A 20,437-nucleotide genomic window follows, 5' to 3' on the forward strand; every position below is an offset into this window, starting at 1 on the left:
GAAAGACGCTAACATTAATTGTAATGAAGTTTATTGAAGGAAACAGCAAATTTATTAGAGTATGTCCTTTGAGTAATATTATTTTCTTTTTTTTCATAATTTGCACAGTCTAAACTAATAAAAAAATATTTCATATAAAGAGCTATGGCATAAAACTCTTTGTATCAACCAACTATAGTAAATATTAGATTTTTCTTCTTAATGGATTACTCGGCTACCTGCTCGAGCTTAAAATTATTTGAATTATATTTAATGAAATTAACGTTGATTTTCTATATCCTTTTATTTATTTCGATAAAATAATAATCATTAATTAATAAACGACATTTAAATAAAGTATCTTAAAAAAAAAAGAAGAAGAAAAGTTTTTAAATTAAATAATGAAAAGAGCCAATAAATTAATAAATATGTATTTATCGATTTAAGTAAAATTAAAAACGCTTGAACTTTTTAATCATTTAATTCAGAGTATACTCGTATAATCCACCAAAAATATAATACATTAAAATTTATAAAATGTATTTAAGTTTGTATTATTATAAATATTATTATTATTTGCATATTGACGTATTAATATAATATATAAATATATTAATAGTTCTATAATGACGTCTGATATTTTTATTTAATTTTTTTTTTTTACTCATGATTGGTGCTCAGTTTTTCAAACAAGTAATATGATTGATTATTATATTTTCGTCTTGATATATTATATAACATCACAGCACACCGTATTTCCGTATTTCACATCTATAGCTACGGCATGGCGGTAGGTACCTATCCTAACCAGTTTCCAACACACTCGACAATGACACGTTATAATGTTGAAATTTTATATTCAAAAAAAAGAAAACCCTTCTAAGTTTATATGTAGGTGTAACCGATGTGTTTCCGCACGATCTAGCACCGTGGAACCGCCGTAACCCTCGACGACGACTTATGGACGTCTTATTGTGTCAAATGGCACTGCAGTACACGCAGCGACGGGCTTAATAGCCGTGGATGATTCCATGACGTGGCCCGGTCGCGGAAACCTTCGGTTAAACGCATTGGCTGGCTGGCGCGGGACGGTTTGATCGGAAAATCCGAGAGGAAATCCTATTAATTATACGCGCTCGGGGGGCTCTGGCGAGTCGGGTGTGTAATGAGCCCGTGGCGGAACTCGCGCGCTCGATCCTATCGCATTTCGCGTCGTTCGCGGAGCTTGCGGTCGTCGCGCCGCAATGACAAAAGGCCCCGTAGGGTTGGCGCTGGAATTCGATAGTATTATAATAGGCATATACGTATATAGAGATGTGTATGAACGATATAACAGTAATAATAATAATAATAATAATAATAATAATAATTTAACACAGCGTCGGGCGTGGGTCTCTACATAAGACGGACGGCGGACGGACGGATGGCGGACGGTCGTGTCACGTTCCTAATTAAAATTACTAGTCCGGTAAAGCCTCGCTGGGGATGATATAATCGAACCGATACGACGGAGGAAACGCGACGAAGACGGCGAATACGACGGAGACGACTACGTCGCTAATGCCGGGACGAGGGAGATGCCCGAGAAGGGTAGCAGTAGAGTGTCTGTGATTTGTGTGGCCCTGGGCATGTCCCCGGTCGATTATATTGCGCGACAGTAATACAATAATATATTATATTAAACACGTATATATATATATATACATATACGCACTGAATAATATAATAATATATCGGAAGAGGGGCGTTATAGACGCACGCGCGCGCGGCGTTTGTAGAGCTTTACGTTTATCCCGCGATGTTATCCTCCCTATAAATATAAAGTATATTATACGTTCATTCGCGTATTAATTAATCCGCCGGCGCCCCATTAAGTGTTATACGTGTTTGCCACCATATGGCTATAATATAGTCTAGCCGTTAGTGTCAGTTCCGTTGTCGAACGATTGCAGTATTGTATCGTAGTCTGTATGCGATTACAGTGGCCACGCGCAACTTACTCGCGGACTCTGGCCCACTCGCTAAAATTTGAATAAATCTAATTGGGATTCGTTCGATTTTTACGACGGTTTCGAAAGAAATCATAATCGACCGTTTAACATCGCGTATATCTCGTGACTTATATATGAGAACACAGAAGTGCTTTAACATTTGTGTGCGTTTCAATATATTGTAATGCAAATTATGTAATCACCGTTTTTGAACGGGTCGAAAAGTACGTATTCGAGTCATCATAATTAGACGCGCGTGTTTACCGACATCTCAGAGCTAGAGAAAATAAAACGGAAATGCGGGATAATATGTACGATTTCAATAACAATACGCATCCGTTTCTTCCGCACAATGGGAATGAACTTTTTCACGCATAGAGAGAATACTTGAAAACACTTGAAAACATATTATTTATGCCTCACAATATGGATATATTATAAAAATATGTATTTTTTTAGCTGTTTTAGTAAGCCATTCTTAAAGTCAAACATGATAAATGCGTTACATTAATATTATTATTCTATCGTTCATTTTATTATTTCCAATTAATTTTTATCGTGCAATCAAATTAATACCTGTCTATAATAAGTGTTCACGTGTTTTATGTAAATACAATGTTTATCATAATTGTTTATGATATTTATCTTTTAATTAGTATTGCAATTATAATAATTATATTATTTCATAATGCTTATTACAGTTTGAGTTTACTATATATATATATATATATATAAATTAGTAGGTATCACAAATGTATAATTTAAAGTATTTTTAGTTATTTTTTATTATTACAATATAAATATGTCTGACTAGATGTGAAATGTATACTTTGCGAGAAACTGTAATTCTTCTGTATCTATAAAAAAAATAAAAAAAAAAATAGTTCAGTATTTTCAATTTGTCTCGATACCATCATGTTTAATACTTTTACCATTATTGGCTTAATATAATATAATATGCGAGTATAATACATTTAAGTTTCTCCATTTTTAGAAATTGAATCCGCTTATGTTTCTCCCCATTATAACTTACAATTAGTTTATTATTTACTCGTTAGTTGTCATTACTTTAGTCACACAATAAACTGTATACATAAATATAATGATATTTCATTGGAAGTTAAACGATGTGATGTTTTCTGCATCGAGTGACACACATACTGATATTATATACAGACTTAATTATTTTAATCAAGACGATCGAACAGTTAGTCACTGATAATTATCACCGATGGTTTTAACTAATTGACGTTTTTATTACAGTCATAAATATTTTAGTTTGCTCTAATGTCAACCATACATTATTTTGTATATACATATAAATAAAAATGTAAATACACAATTACAATAACTTATAAATAATTTTAATGGTATTAACAGATCAATATCAGTAGTTGCTGGATGGGTTATAATGTTAACAAGACGTTTGATAGTTTATAAAGGGTTAGTTACACATTATTTAAATATTCGAATATTTTCAAGTTTCGGGATTAAACGCTACATATTTTCTTCTAAATTACTATGTCTCTATAGATTAAAAAAAAAAAAAAAAAATTAAATTAAATAAATAAATAAATAAATAAAAGACACGGTAGGTACCTACTGTGATAATAATATAGAACCCGTTTGAATCCATTCGTTGGAATAATCCGAATCCACGGTTTGACGTAACAAGGCCGTAACAATTTAAGCTCTGTTTTGTCGCGTAAAGATGATATGATAATTCCTTATAATACCCTTTAATGCCCGTACGATAAATTATTATTGTACACATAATAATTATTATTATTACAGTCAATTGGCATTGATTACGACGGGGCACGCGTATACACTGCTGGTACCGCTCACGAATCTCACACAATATTCAACGGTCCGGCGACACACAAGACCTGCGACGAGATTAAGAGCTCAATATCTGTACACTATTATTCTGTCCGTTGTGTATTATCCGGTAATTCCTACGATCACCCCGCAGTGCACTTAGCATCGATTACGTCGGCGGCGGCCGCGGCACTCTATAAGCTGCCCAAGTCCGTGCGCTCCAACGGCTATACAATATCGATTTGTCGTTAGTCCGTTTATACCGAGATACAGCCCGACGCAGTACGCGAATTTATGTCGTACGAAGGTCCGTCTGTAAGATAATAATACCGTTTCATAACATAACGATGTGTGCTGCTGCGACAACGATAGGTATTATAATATAAATAAAACGGCGTCGTATATATACGCTTAACTTATATTACTATATACATCTGTTTTATTGTTATGGAGCTGTATGCAAATCGTATTATAACGCTTTTAAAATCTAAACAAGTAGTAAACGTTTATGCGCATATAGTTTTTTTTTTCTTTTTATGTTTTAGCGTTCAGACGTGTAACATTTTTATGGGATGATTTCGTACGTACAAAATCTTGTTACAATTTCGTGCCCGAATGCGTACGATCGCTACCTATATGAAATTCTCAAACGTTTTGTACCCTTTTCGCTTGTAATGCGCCTACATAATAATATCAAATAATATTGTAAATAATAATATACACGATATCAAGACGCTCCCGCGGATTTTCGATCGGCGTAATTAAAACGGACGCCACATACGTAGCCAGTCGTTCCCTCCGACGTGCGTCGCTATATAATATCGTGAAAACACGGTAGAGGTAGGTATACGCGTCTTATACGAACCTATCTTACGTCCGACCGTCCGTCCGTGCGCATCGCGTCGTCCGTCACTGCAGCAGCAATAACGGGCTATCTATTGATTTTTATTATTATTTAATATTCGACTCCGCGCTGTAATGTAAATGGGTGCATTAGTCGTATTATTCCGACAGTTGTCAGAAGTGAACGAGACCGCTCGGCGGAACGGAAGAGTGGGCACCGGGCTGACCGTTAACGGGTGGGTGACGGGGAGTGGTGTGGTGAGATGGCCAACAGCGGATCTTGATAAAACTTTAATACGTATCTGACCGCGCCGTAGTGTTGATCGGAGCAATTATAACTGAACCCCCTACAGTTTGACTTTATCCGTTTCTGATCTAAATTAGAACGATATATATTTTTTATTTTTTTATTTTTTTTTTTTATATACATATTACTGTATATACGATATACATATTAATGTTCACCGACTAAGTAGTAATCCGGTCCCATTAGTGTAAATTTAGGCGGTATTCCATTTTTTTTTCTAATATTAAAAATATGGTATCCAGACACAATGTTCATCTAGACCTCGAGCACGCGTATATATATACACAACGTGATAATATTATATTCTCTACAATAATGTATTATATCGTTGGCGCGTATAGTCACACCCACATAGTTTATGGACCAAAACACTTTTCTCTAATTCACCACTGACCGTTTGCAAAACCACACTTCACGCTGCGTGCGCGATCGGTTTTTGATAAGATGAATCACTTATGTAAACGAGGTTAATTGTCTTTTTCGGGGATAAAATAAACCACAGATTTTAAGTAACATACGCGTACCTACCTAGTATACACTAACGGAGGAAACGTGTGAGGTTGAAATGAACAAGAATTGCGAATTTGTACTAAAAAATAAATAATTATTTGCTTGTTGACGTGACAATCGATAATTTTTTTTATATTTTTGTTTAACCACTGTACCTATATCATTTATTAATCACTCGATTCTCATTTGACAAGTATTATGAATAATATTTAAAATTATAATTTCTTATCTTGTCGTGATAGGTCTTCATTAGTTATAGCTTAATTGATTGAACCAACTCAATAGATAAAATAAGGTTTAAGTGAAATATTATCTATAAATATGGATTCAAGACAAACATAATTATTCCTTTAATGAAATAAGTGCACCAATCGATCGATTTTAAAAATAAATGTCTTTGAACTTTATTTTTCTAAAAGAAATCTAATTGAAAAAAAAAAAAAAACTGTTCTACGATTTTATATAATTTACTTTACAATAGTTAATATTAAAATTATCTTACTGTAATGTATAAGTACATACAGTGGCCATAATTCATATCCTACATAAACAAGTATGTTACAGCGTGTTTGGGTAGATTTAAATGATGAATCATACATGATACATGAATAATATATGCACAAAACATAATTAAAAAAATCTTATTTTAATAAAACGTAACATAACATTCATACGGTTTATATCAAATATATTTAGTATACAATTATAGTTAATAAATAGTTAGTTTTAAGTAAATAAAAAACTTTTGATAAGTATAGGTAAATTTTATGTCAGTGTTGAAAAATTATGATCATACCGTTGATGACTGTTGTTTTTTGTAAAATTTTAATTGGTTGTATTTAAAATCCATTCTTATGTTATTTTCACATGACAAAAAATATTTTTAACGTTGTAAAAAATGTATACGTATATTAAAATAAACTTATAAAATTATTCTACTACAAACATAGCTGTTTGAAACATCTATTATAAAGTTTCGGTATTATGTATTTGATGATACCTAATAAAATCAATAAATACATTGATTGTGTTAACATTATATGAAAAATAATTTAAAACACATATTTATAAGTGATATGTAAGTACTGGTATTTGTTTGAAATCTAAAAATTATATATAAAATGAAAATAATAAATCATTATTTAATTAAATTGAAGAATTACGTGCAAAATGAAAAAAAATCTCTCGTTTATTATAAAATAATTATTCAATTTAAAATTTTTTAACTAACCCTTTGTTATATCAAACACTTAAGTTTTATTTATTATTCACTTATTTTAATTTTGATTAAATAAGAATATCTAAGCTAATCAATTAGTTTTCTTTTGAACAGAGGGAGTTGTATACATATATCGTTACAATTTACAACAATAAGTGACATTATTATTATTAGTCATCGAATTAAGTACAATGATTCAATTCAACTATCATATCAATTACAGTTATTGTGTATTTATAGTTTTTTTTTTTTAATATATATATATATATTATATAAGTCAATACAATCACCAAGTTTTGTTCATGCCCTCGATGATTTAAAATATTTTAAACACGTTTATTGGCTAGACAATCAAGTTATTTTTTTTTATTGTTTACAGATGTTTAGCTATTTTTATAATTATCACAAAAAGTAACGTTTTTACAGTCACTACCAAAAACATTTTTCAATACAAACCATTACAATAAATAAAGTTATAATAACAATTTCGTTGCTCACAAACCATTTGTTTGGAAATAATTTAAAACGCACACTAAAAACAATACGTATTCAAGCCATAAAACTTATACGATCGCCAAGATTGTTTCCAAATCTAATAATATATTTTATTTACAACGCATAATATTTATTATCATTTATCTTAAATGAAAATCCGAAATGATCACTATTGTAGTTGGCCATGTATAACAAATGTTCGTATGAAATAAATAACGAAAAACATTTCGTTATTATGTTCTTTTTCTATGTATGAAACATTTTATATTGTACAACATTAATTATTGTATTTCCAAATTTAATTCGTCGCTTTTATTAAAATAATAAAATATCGAGTTGGTAACGACAAAATCAGCTTATATGTAATACAATAATTGATATAATAATACGTGTTTGCACTTATATAAATATTTAAATATATTAAGACTTCAACTACATAGGTTTTTAGTCTACTTTATCTTAAAATTAATATCAGGTTATAAATTACATTGTTAAGAGAGAAGAAAAAAAAGAGACTTTACTTCTTCTTCTTTTCTTTATATTTCAGGGAGAAATCCTGTTTTTTATACTTATACTATACTGAGTATTATTTAGTATAGTAATAAGTAGTATAATACTTACTGTAGGTACTGTTATCCAGTTATATAGCTTTATTTTATACGAGTATGTTGTATAATACTACAGCATATTAACATTGTTTTAAAACTAATTTAAAAAATAATAATTACGCAGTTGGCGGTTTCGATAATTTATTATTATTATTTTAACATATAAATGTATATGGCAATACATATTATTACGGCATAACCGACTTTAATCAATTAGTATTATATATAGTAAGTTATATCTTCTCGATATTTAAACATTAGTTATATGATTTGATTCATGAACGAAAAACAAGAAAGAAATTGTTTATTTTTTTTTCTGTAATTGAATTATCTATTATATGCATATAATACGAAAATTTAGGCTAATAATTTCAAATAATATGTATGGTAATAATATGCATAAATCTTTGTATTTTAGATAAATATTATAACGTAATCTCGATGTTCTTAGTTTTGCGGATAAAACGTGATAAGAATTGAAAATTTTTTTTAAATTACAAAACACGCCACCATTAGAACTTTGTCTTGGGAATTTCAGATGTAATATTGTATGCATATTATTTACCGACTACAATGGCAAATTTTCAATGAATTTTCTCCGAGTATTCACGCCTCGCCTCGGGTGTGATATTACGACTAATATTTTACGACATATTATTATTATATTATTATGATATTACAACACCCTAGTCGCTCCCATTGTCTCGTATACAACTACTATGTCTTTGGTGAGGATAGAGACTAAGTGGTAATAACAGCATGCTTTTAGAAATCTTATTATACCAGTCGTTCTAATTAACTCTATCCGTAAACAAAAGTCCAAAGTTCCCTAAATACCCGTAAGATAATCCGTACATTTTCTTCGTAGTTCGTACACTACTGCACCACTGTAGTATATCTACCATAATAGTAAGTTAACTTCTCGTGATTCCTAACAATCTCTGCGTAAACTTATAAGATATAAAGTCGAAACTTCTAATATGCCATTAAACTAATATGATATGTTGTGGTTGACAACGGTTTGTGCTGCTGAAAACATTTGAAAGGTCATTTTTTTTTCTTATTTTTTTATTGTTTAGTGGAGATTTCCAATACGAGAAGAAGGAGTTATAAAATTCGTTTTGTCTTATTTCCTCAACAATAACTGTATTTATTTTGATAAACCAAAGAATTTTAAAAGTATTTTTTATTTTGTTGCTTATATACATACGTACATTGAATATTATTCAAATTGTATAGATGTTCTGTAGTTCAGTTTGTAATGACATTTTTTCATGTCAAACCTATATAAATATCAAGAATAAATGTATAATATATATTATAGGGTGTTGTACGTTTCTTGGTTTTATTTTTTTTTTTTTTTTTGTTTATCCTCAGCAACAACCAAACAATTTTACATTGGTTTTATATGCTAATCAATATTTCAATACATAAAAAGTTATGATTTAAATCTTCGACAAAAGTAAATCGAAACTCGATTTCCTTAGTGACCTATCTAGTTTTATTATTTTATTTGTTCAAATTGGGTACAATTGCATGTTTCGAGGAGGATAAAAAAAGCCCCAGGGATATGAAAATAAAAAAAAATATTCTCCAAAAGTACGTAATTCAATATGTTCAAAAAGAAAAATTGTTTTCTGTTTTTATACCTTGAGATTATTTTGAATGTAGAAAATATAAAATAATAAAACTGCTTTTGGATACTTTTTTGCTGACGTTAACAATTTTAAAATAATACAATTGGCTAACTCTTTAATTTAACATTTAATTGTTTTTTATCAATATAGATTTAATAAGTTTAAAATAATAATTTGTAATATTTATCTATTTGCAGTGCGAAACGGTTACTCGTGTGTACCTGTAGCTTTGTCAGAAGGTCTGGATATTAAGTTAAGTACTGCTGTCAAACAAATCACTTATGGTCCAAATGGTGTGGAAGTTTCAACTTCTAATCCTCGATCAAATACAAGCGGAGTTGTATACAAAGGTAAGGAATATCGTTATACACTCCCCATCTCGAAACAGTTTCTATCAAGAGCTTGAAATCTTATACATAATACATATAATAAATGCCTACAGAAACGTAATTGAATATTGAGTATTTGAGTGTATAATTGAAATATTGATAACATCGGAAAATGAGTAAAGTAAACAATGTTATAAGTTAACACGAATAACAGTCGTTTTCCAATTGTCAAATATTTTCCAATTACTCTACATATATTTTTGGCGTTTGCAGTTTGTCTACAACGTTGCATAATAATATACATATAGTATGAAACCAAATCCCAAGTATATATTTAATGCGTTAAAAACACCATGGGGCCGTTGATTAATATTTGGATTCGGTTTCGGTATTATTATTCGATTTGTGTTTGAATTTTAAATTAAAATCTGATGGGTTACAAAAGGAAAAAAAAATCAGATTTTTCACTGCAATATGTTGTATTAATTTGTTTTTGGATGAGCTAGGGGAAAAAAATGTAAACTATCAAATTATAACCCTCGTGTGTACGAGTCTGATGCTATCCCGTAAGGTCAAATACGTTTTGTTAGCCTTTCATTGTTTGAAATTAATTTTATTTCCGATTAGTTTTTTTTTTTTTTTTTGGTCGATCGAATTCTCATTGTGTACATTAAACACACATTATTTATCCTTGGTACAAAGCGCTCTGTTCAATTCTATGTCCACTACTGGCCCGTATATGTGAGGTTTACAAGGGTTGGGGTGCAAGTCTACATGTTAAATATAAAAAATAAACTTAATAATTATATTATTATCATTCCGTTAACAGTCGTCGTTTATTTTATTTTAAAACTAATAAAATTATTTATTTTTTAATGCTGATTATTCTAATTGTCTTAGTTAGTTTTAAATTATCGTGATAGTTTTATTGTTATTTGTTAAATAATGTTAAAAAGTATTGTTGAAAACGGCAATATTTATTACATACTAAATGATTCTATTAAAAATGTATGACACTCGTAAATTTTTAAATTCAATACGTTGTTAACTATACGTTTTAACTATGTTAAAATACATTATTATTAATTATAGTTTGTTGTCTAAGCTGATGATTTATTAATTTTATATCAGAATAGTCTGAAATATATATATATATAAAAAAAAACACTTAAAAGAATGGTTTTTGTATATATTGTTGTTCAATTCGTTAATGTAGTTGATCGGTTCTTATTGTTATATTATAACTCTCTATTGATTTTATAAAGTGTTTATGTCTTCCATTAGTTCAAAATAACCTAGTTTTAAATAGATGTCTATAAAACTATTGAAATTTTAAACGGAGTGTCAATGCACATTAAAAGAAAAATTCCTTAGATAGCTTTGTCTTATTGCATATAGTGCATAAGTAATATATGACGACCTGTATAATTAATATCTGTATTATTTTATAAATCGTTGAAGAAAATTGAAAATTAAATATTTTAGAAGGGTAAAGAGCGTAGAATTAATTTATAATACCTACTACAAAGGCCGAAAAGCTTAATAGTAATAATTAAGTAGGTACATAACTATTCCAACGTCTGTAATAAAATGGTCAAACATGTTGAAATGATAACATAATTTAAACTTTTTTTTTTTAATATTTAGATTGTTAAATTTCTTTGATGTATCTTATACTCACTTTATATTTTTAACAACTGTTACAAAGTTTTCGAAAGTTGTTTTTGCAATGCCTTCTATAATCTTTTAAGTTCGATTTTTGGTGTTCCTTTATCAGTTCTATAAAATATTTTTCTTAATTACTATCGCCGCCTTAGAACCATCATGACTATTCACAATAAATTTATTTTTAAAATGTATACACAAATGAATTCGTACTTCGAAGACGTAAGAAACCATATTATTATTGTTGCGATGTTACAAAAAAAAAAAAAAAAAATGTTACTGTGAAAAATCAAAATGTCATCATGGCATAACTAAAATCTTTTATTATCATGGCTAATCTCAAATACCCGACATCATTTTTCTTTCTTTATCTTTATTATATGGCCTACCTAAAGTTCAATTATTAAATGTTACTCTATCAAGTCCAATCTTATAAATTTTCAGTAAAAATAACTTTTAAGAAAGATGCAGTACACGTTTTAAAGTTAGTAATTGTTTAGAAGGATATAAACTTTCAAAACTCCTTGTAACAATACAGTTTTTTGTTTTTCTTTAAAAATTAGCAAAATTGAGATTTCCGTGATGGTTCTTATTTTAGGTTATGCTTGGTATTGATAATTTAGTATTAAATGTCTGATACATCATTTTTATTCTTTTTATATGCGTAATGTAATATACTTCATGTTGATAAATGCAATGTTATATTATGCATTAATTGTTAAATGTTATAATTATTTATTCCGTAATTTATCTACGGAGGAAATATTAAATGCACGTTTCCAATTAAGTGTTTGCAATCAATTTAAAAAAAAACGAAAACATTTTTTCATTATAAACCATGTAATTAATATTTTTATATTATATCAAATATTAAACATGTTTACATGCAACTGCAATTGCATTATTATTTGATGGATGCATAATATATAAGTACACAATTCGTATACACGGCCTTAAAGTTTAAATGTACTATTAAAACAAAAATGGATGTTCTGATGTTATATTTTAATGTAAGGGACGTTTAATAAAGTACGATTTTACCGTCGCTTAAATATACGTTATTGCAACTTATATATAATAGCACACCTACTAATAATACGATTGAGTAATACGTAGTAATATGATTTTGTGATGTTCAATGTTATTTACAGGTGATGTCGTACTCTGTACTCTGCCTTTGGGCGTATTGAAGCAGTCCACCAACAAAAAGACTCAATCGCTGCCAAACACTGTACAATTTTCGCCACCGTTGCCCGACTGGAAGGTTGCTGCCATTGAGCGTTTGGGTTTTGGTAACCTCAACAAAGTGGTCTTGTGCTTTGATCGTATTTTCTGGGATCCCAACGGCAATTTGTTTGGTCACATCGGCAGTACTACGGCCAGTCGTGGAGAAATGTTCTTGTTCTGGAACCTGTACCGTGCGCCCGTGCTATTGGCTTTGGTCGCTGGCGAGGCGGCCAGTATCATGGAAGACATATCGGACGAAATCATTATTTCCAGATGTATGTTAGTGCTGAGAGGGATATTCGGGACAGCAAACGTTCCAGACGTAAGTACACACAATGCATTATAATACGCTGTCTATGGCGCCAATAAAGTTGAGGTAGGGGTGAAATTTAAAGTAAAATTGTCTCTCCGACTACACGCATATTCTGCAGATGATTATTACAATAATACTGTGTAATTATATGCAGCTATCAATCGAACATTAATCTAAAAGTTCAATTGAAAAAATCAAAATTAAATACATACAATTATTTGTTGTATATTGCTGGAGACGTTTATTTTAAACTAATTGTTAGATTTTGTGTGGAGTAATGTTTATTATAATTATATATCTATATTTGTTTTCAATGATGAATGTTTTGTTTGTGTTTGACATAATCCAACTATGAAGAACTGTAAAAATCCTTCAATATTGAACTTTAAGATTAGTTTCTAGTAGCAAATTAGATTTAGTTGGCAATTTAAAAGGGATAAGGCTCACAATATTTTTTAAGATAATTAAGAAAACCAAAAATATAAATGGTAATAATATGAGAAGATAAAAATATTTATGAAAATTATTTTTTATTGAAATCTATTTTTTTGTGGAAATCAACGTTAAATAAGCGTAGGTACTTGATATTTTTATAAAATATTTAATTCAATAAATTGTCATAGAGCAGTCATTACACACGTTTACAGTAAATCCTATTTTTGTTTAAGTCTGTACATTTTTTTACACATTGGTTTTATTAAATAAAATCAAGTTTTCCCTAACATTGTAATATGATTTTATTGGTTATATTTTATACAATGTAGTATTCTTAAAATACTATGTAGTAAAAAAATGCGTTTATTAGTAATAACCAACAAATGTGTTTTTTCAAATACTTTGTGAGATTTAAACAGACTGATAATAATTAGTTGTACCACTTGTACAGTTATGTACTTAAATACTTATATCCCAGTCGGCCAATTAACTTCATCATATTTATATACGTAATGTTCTATTATATCTAATTATTTAGAATAAAATGATTCGTTGTTACGTCTTTTTGTTACATTTGAGATCAGAATCAAAAAGTGATAATTTCATTTTTTTTTTAAATTCACTTTTTTATGCATAGATTTAGCTGTCAATTTACTATAATAATTCAAGGTTGTAAACAACGATAATATAAGCACACAATTTAAAGAGTTATTCATAATTAAAATGGTTTTCTTTGGGTAGAATTCTGGGCTTTAATTGCTACCTATTAAATTATAGTATTTTAAAATAAGATCCAAAACACAATACAATGAATATTATAGTAAAGTAACATTTTTTAAACACGTACCTAGTTGATCGAAAGGTATTGTATTTTATAATTTAAACATTTTATTTTATTATTGTATTTGATGGTATTTTCATCTAATTTTCAAACTTTTGCTCGACGAATGTTGAATCGAATTGAATTACCTATTAGTGAAGTTGTACATTTTTTAATTAATTACATAGACAATTCGTATTTTTGTTTAATTACTATATTAAACATTTAAAAAAAAATTTTGTCTAATATTTTAAATTTAATTTGTATTTTTTGACATGCTCATTAATAACGATCATTATAGTCCTCGTTATTTCATACACGTGTTTTTTAGTAATTTATTCTATCGAACGTATGAAATAATAATTTACAACTTCATCTGTACAGTCTATGTACTGTGCTGCTACTACACATTGTATTTTCAATTCATACATCATTACCATATCTATTTACACATACACACATTCATACATATACATACTCATCTATTTTAATTATTGTTCTAACGTCTATCTATTTTCAGCCGAAGGAAACCGTCGTCTCTCGTTGGAGAGCCGATCCATGGGCACGCGGATCTTATTCGTTCGTGGCAGTAGGTGCCTCCGGCTCCGATTACGACTTGCTAGCAGCTCCCGTTTCGTGTTCCAGGAGCGCGGAACCCAATACGAATTCAAACCCGACTGACGGAAGTGAACGGCTCTATTTTGCTGGTGAGATAATATTTTCTAAAACTATGTTATATAATAATATCATCGCAACACACAATACAGGACGACGGGGTACGCACGTTATTGTCTCGAAATCGTCGCGTCGTTGTTTGTCCGGTCGTATGACACGAGCTCGGACTGAACTCATTTTTAAAAATATTTTTCGTCTGAACCAAAAACTAGCTTTGAAAAAAAAAAAACAACTTGGGTTCAAACAACGGTTTATAGACTAATATTCGAACGTCTAGTACACAATTGCAGCTCTCCTGTTGAAAACGGAGGCGTATCATAGACATGTTATTGTATACCGTCTCGCGGCCAGCCGTAAATCCGACTCACCTGCCAGTCGGCGTTGTACGGCCGTTGACATGTCAACCGATTACTCTTCCTTTAAGAAGTTGTCAAGCTGATTTACAACCGTGACGGACTTAAGAGAGCGTGAGATGACGGGGTGTCTTTTTTTTTCGAATAATAAGTCATATTTTCTGAGTAAAATTAATTTCAATACCTAATCACCGTGGTGTACATTGTGCACATAATATATATATATATATATAAGTATAATATAATATGTATATATAATGACGTTCGAAAATCCTAAATGACGTTTACATTTATATACCGTCTCTTTACAACATTCAAACATTTTTCAGATGCTTTATTATCGTACACGTTTTATAAGGGGATATATGCAAATGAAGATGTTCAATTATTATTAAATATGACCTGTCAACTATGTTTTGTGTCTGTTTATATAGGTGAACATACTATCCGTAATTATCCGGCTACGGTTCACGGCGCTTTTCTTAGCGGTCTTCGTGAAGGTGGAAAGATCAGTGACAAATTTTTGGGATGTCCATACGCAGCGCCTACATCAAAATAATTTCGATTTGAAGCCATTTTTTACGTATTTAATTTTTTTCTATCAACAAACAATATTATCATTTTTTTTTTTTTTTTTATAATAATCGATGTCATTTATTTTAATTTTAAAACTTGTATTTTTACTATAATAATTATTTGCCATTTTTAAATTTAAATAATACTAACACTTTAGTTATATTTTATAATGCACTATTTAGTTAAGTTAATACATGGAAAGGGATTTTACTTCAAAGTCTTAAAATTATATTTAAATATTTCTAACAACTAATTTTATTTCTTTTTATTGCTATTATAAAATACTAATTTTTTCGTTCCATTCAATTCAATTTATTTTTGAATAAAAGCTTTTTATAATAAATTAATACTATTATAATATATGTATTTTATTCAAACCTTAAAGTTTCATCATTTTATAGAGAACTGATCAATTTTTGTAGTAAAAATTGAGTTTTTATTATTTTTTTTTTTTTTAACAGTGAGTATCATTGTTAAATTTTTTTTTAATCAAATATGCCAGATTGTGTTTAAGATGTAACCTAATAGATGATTTGCCATGTATAAAATATAAGTTTAATTATTATTATTATTTTTTTTTTATAATTAATTGTCATGAATTGTATTACTATATGCACTATATCTTAAACTTTAGATTTATCGATACACTTTTGTCAATTTTTTTTTTCGAACATTTTTTTGTAATTTTTTGAAACAAATAAAGCATACTTATCCTTATATACACCTATATTGAACGAGTTGTGCAATTTATACAGTCTGCAAACAGAGCTACCTATTGATTTTTAATATAACCCGGTAAATTGCATATCACAAACATACAGATAGCGCCAGATGTAGACTAATAAAGAAAAAAAAAAAACTTAAGAATATCTCATAATTTTAACATTTTGAGTTTAAACAATATCATCACAAACTGGTTACTGATAAAAAAGATTGACATTTATGATAACATATTGTTTACATCAAATTATATTTATTTAAAGCATTATAGAACATCACTAACCTGTTCCGGACCAAGTAAATCGTGACCAAAACTTCCAGTCACTACAGTCCAGAAGTTTTTAGTTTTGTATTTGAGTGAAAAATTGATAAATAAATAAATAAATGATTTATAAGTTACAGAAACATTAGATAAACGAATTGTGCTTATTTGTATAATGATTTAACAAGTAATAACAACTCGTAAGTTATGGAAACTTAAATGCTTTCAAATATTATGACGCTAGTTTGTCCACGATATCCTTTCATATTATATAAAATATGCAGGGACAGCTTGGGATAAAAATTCAGGTCGAGAAAATGTATAACCCAGATCATATATTTTTATGTACACATTACTTAGTTATTGGCCTTACTAGGGAGGGGCTAACTTATGTTCCACCTTCCCACTACTCTTAAATACTACCAATTTATTTTATTATTAGTTATTTATAATATAACCTCTTAGTTTATATTATATTATGTAACAGGACATAACAAAAAAAAAAGACTTTCAATCAGTATTAATACTTTAGCGAGACTGTTTATCTTAATTTAATTTCAAAGCAGTTCAATTAACTATTTATTAAATATAATAATAAATAAGCAAAAATTAAAAATATAAAATTAAAAAAATAAAAGTATGTAATAAACATTTTTAACAATATTTAAATTAAAAAAAATTATAATGAATAATGATAATTAACTTACGTAAAACTGGCATCAAACTACTATTTTAAAAACTAAATCAACTTACATTGTATTTAATTACTTTTTTTGCCATAATTTAATATTATGTATACTTGAGTTATATTTTTCGTTGTGGTCGACAATGAATTGTTTTTAGAAATATTTTTATTTAAAAAAATATGAAATAAAATCAAAAAATAAACTTTATATAACCAACATTAACAAATATTCGGCGGAATCAATATAGACAAATATTGGATGGAATCGATAAAATCCCGCGTACACAATACTAATAAGTAATAAGTAATAAATAATAATGCGTTTATTCGTCCCAAAATACCCATGTTAAATGAGGAATTTTATTCTAGTTATTATTATTAATAATAAACTAATAACTTATTATATTACAGTCTACAGGTGTTCGAATTGCAATTTTTTCATTATGGTATAGCTTATAATTTATTATTAATATGTTTTTTTTAGTGTATAAAAATTAAAAACAACCTAATTATTTAAAAAAATAATATTGTCAGGCCAATGACAAATCCTAATAGGTCAGGTCACCAAAAACCTCCCGGTATCCCGGTGGGCCAGGCCGTCCCTTTAAATACGTGTAAAATAAAATAATATTTTTATTAATAGTTAGGTAAGTATTTTTGAAATTTGTGGTTTAATTTTTAATTGTCTATTATTTAACGTGTTGAAAATATTATAATTTAATTGTATGTACCTTAGGTAACAGTAGGTACCTATTATTTTCAAAAATATACTGAGAACAGTTAGGTAATCAAATCGAAATCATATAAAACTATACAATTCATGTTTCAAAAACTAAATTTAAAATATAATTATAATTGTTTAGAAAAAAGATAAAATATATCAAAAATAATTAGGTACCTACTCTACATTCAGTTTGAAAGTTTTATTATGAATAGCGTGAACCGTATTTTTATACTAAGGCCTTAAATGGGATAAAAAAATATATATAAACAGTAATTTCGATAAATTCTGAATAATTCTACAGAGATATTTAAATGGATGTTTAATTAATTAACTAATTAATTTAAAAACGTAAATTAAAATAAATTGTTAAACTATCTATAGTATTACTTAAGCTCAGAATTTTTGTTTACTTACTATACTTCTTAGTATAGGTAACTTATAAGAATTTCTTGAGACTTATTTTTTTTTTTTGCATTTTGTTAATAAAACTTAATATATAAAAAAAGTGTATAAAATAGCAAGAACGATAAGCAAGCACATTCTTATCATCACAGAGAGCATAAATGGTAACTTGATGTTATCATTATTTATTGAGCAAAATTTAAGGTTGGCTTTTTTCTTATAGTAGTGACTTGTCCACGGACGTGGACGTAATATTTTGTGAGTATTTTGTTTTTGATAGTTTGGCTTTTTTTGAAAACATTTACATTTTAACTTACAAGTCAATACTATATGTGCAAGTTTTATACATGGCCATAGTTGTGGTGGTATATTCATACATTTATATAGCGTTTGATTTTATTATAAGACTACATAACAATAATATTATTATTAAATGTTAAATTACTAAAATAAAATGTTTGATTATTACCTATAGACTTATTGTTTCTGTGATTTCATGGTAAGGTTAAGATTTAATAATTTCCTAGAGTGTAAACATTTTATTTTAGCTTCTACTCGTTTGGTTATTCGACTAAATGGATTTCATGGCAAATTTTTTAATTAAGATAATTGTGGAAATTCTATCACATTTATCGATCTTAGAACTACAAACTACTCTTTAAACAGTTTTAGTTTATAGGTCGGTAAAGACTGTAATGTAATATATTATATTATGTATTGTGTTGTTATGTTATAAGTTATATGCAGCAACAAAACGTTGAAAAGGCGGTATCTATACGATATAAAAGGTCATTTTTTTGAAATAAAACCTAAATATTTATAACGTGATACTACAAGTTAAATAATTTAATAGAGAAAAAAGTTGTATGTATATTTATATGAAAGGAATGTCGAAGAGCATTGATTTAAGCGACAATAATTGTTTTACGTAGCATTTTAATGATCACAAGTGGTAAAATAGTTTCTCTAATAAAATTATAGTAACGTAACATAATAGGTTAGGAATGATGGCGTTTGTTGATAATAATTAATAACATAATAAAATGTGATAGTTTCAAAATGATTCATAACAATGTTTTTATTTCTGACGAATAAAAATGTATACCATATAAAGTCAGGTCAACGGAAAAACACCGCTGCTAATGCTATGCGTCGCTAATGAAACGTTCACGTTACAAGAACTTTGATAACCACGAAGGTTGACGCGCGAGATAAAAAATAATAAACCTTATCATAATAATATATTAAACGAGTAAACAGTGATATTTCAACACCAGAAACAAGTTTTGTCGTTAAATGTCTGTTCCCTCCGGATAAAAAGTATTGTCACTTCACTCGCCTGACACTGCCACGCACAGTAATATCATTCCACAATTAGAGATAAAAATAAAAATTATCGATATCGCGGCTTACCTATAGGTAATAATATTATTATCACCCAATGCTTTTTTATTTCTTTTGGTTATAAATTTTATAGTTATTTTGTGTGATGTTGGTGGCTCGATTGATGCAAAATCCATTTTGTCCCCCTTACCTGTTTCACGAGACACTTCTGCGAAGGTGTACGCTCCATAGTTGGTAAAAATATCAAGTAATAAAAAAAAAAAACAAAATAACACGTTAAAAAACGTCATCGATGGTTGATTTTTTTTTTTTTTTATGTCACTCAACCTGACATTATGATATTATTCGTTTCATGTGAGCTCGTTGTAATATATTGGATCGGACAAAATAAATTACGTTAACAAAAAAAAAAAAAAAATAATAAATAAATAAAATAAATAGGTACTGAAGTCGATCGTAAGTGTAAAAAAAAAAAATCTCCCTCTCTCAAAACGGTG

General features: G+C 28.6%; 1 protein-coding gene across 1 annotated transcript in view; it reads left to right on the forward strand.

The window, feature by feature from the left end:
- The window catches only part of LOC112602089 (lysine-specific histone demethylase 1A), a 358,619-nt gene extending 342,779 nt beyond the window's left edge, over positions 1–15,840 (forward strand). The window contains exons 12-15 of the mRNA XM_025350015.1: positions 9,608–9,760; positions 12,556–12,953; positions 14,720–14,906; positions 15,662–15,840. Of these exons, the coding sequence (XP_025205800.1) occupies positions 9,608–9,760; positions 12,556–12,953; positions 14,720–14,906; positions 15,662–15,786 (863 nt within the window). The 3' untranslated portion in view covers positions 15,787–15,840. The remainder of the gene's footprint in view (positions 1–9,607; positions 9,761–12,555; positions 12,954–14,719; positions 14,907–15,661) is intronic.
- Positions 15,841–20,437: the final 4,597 nt, after the last annotated feature.

This window comes from Melanaphis sacchari, unplaced genomic scaffold, assembly GCF_002803265.2.
Source record: "Melanaphis sacchari strain LSU unplaced genomic scaffold, SCAv2.0 Contig81_pilon_pilon, whole genome shotgun sequence".
NCBI classification, from domain to species: Eukaryota; Metazoa; Arthropoda; class Insecta; order Hemiptera; family Aphididae; genus Melanaphis; species Melanaphis sacchari.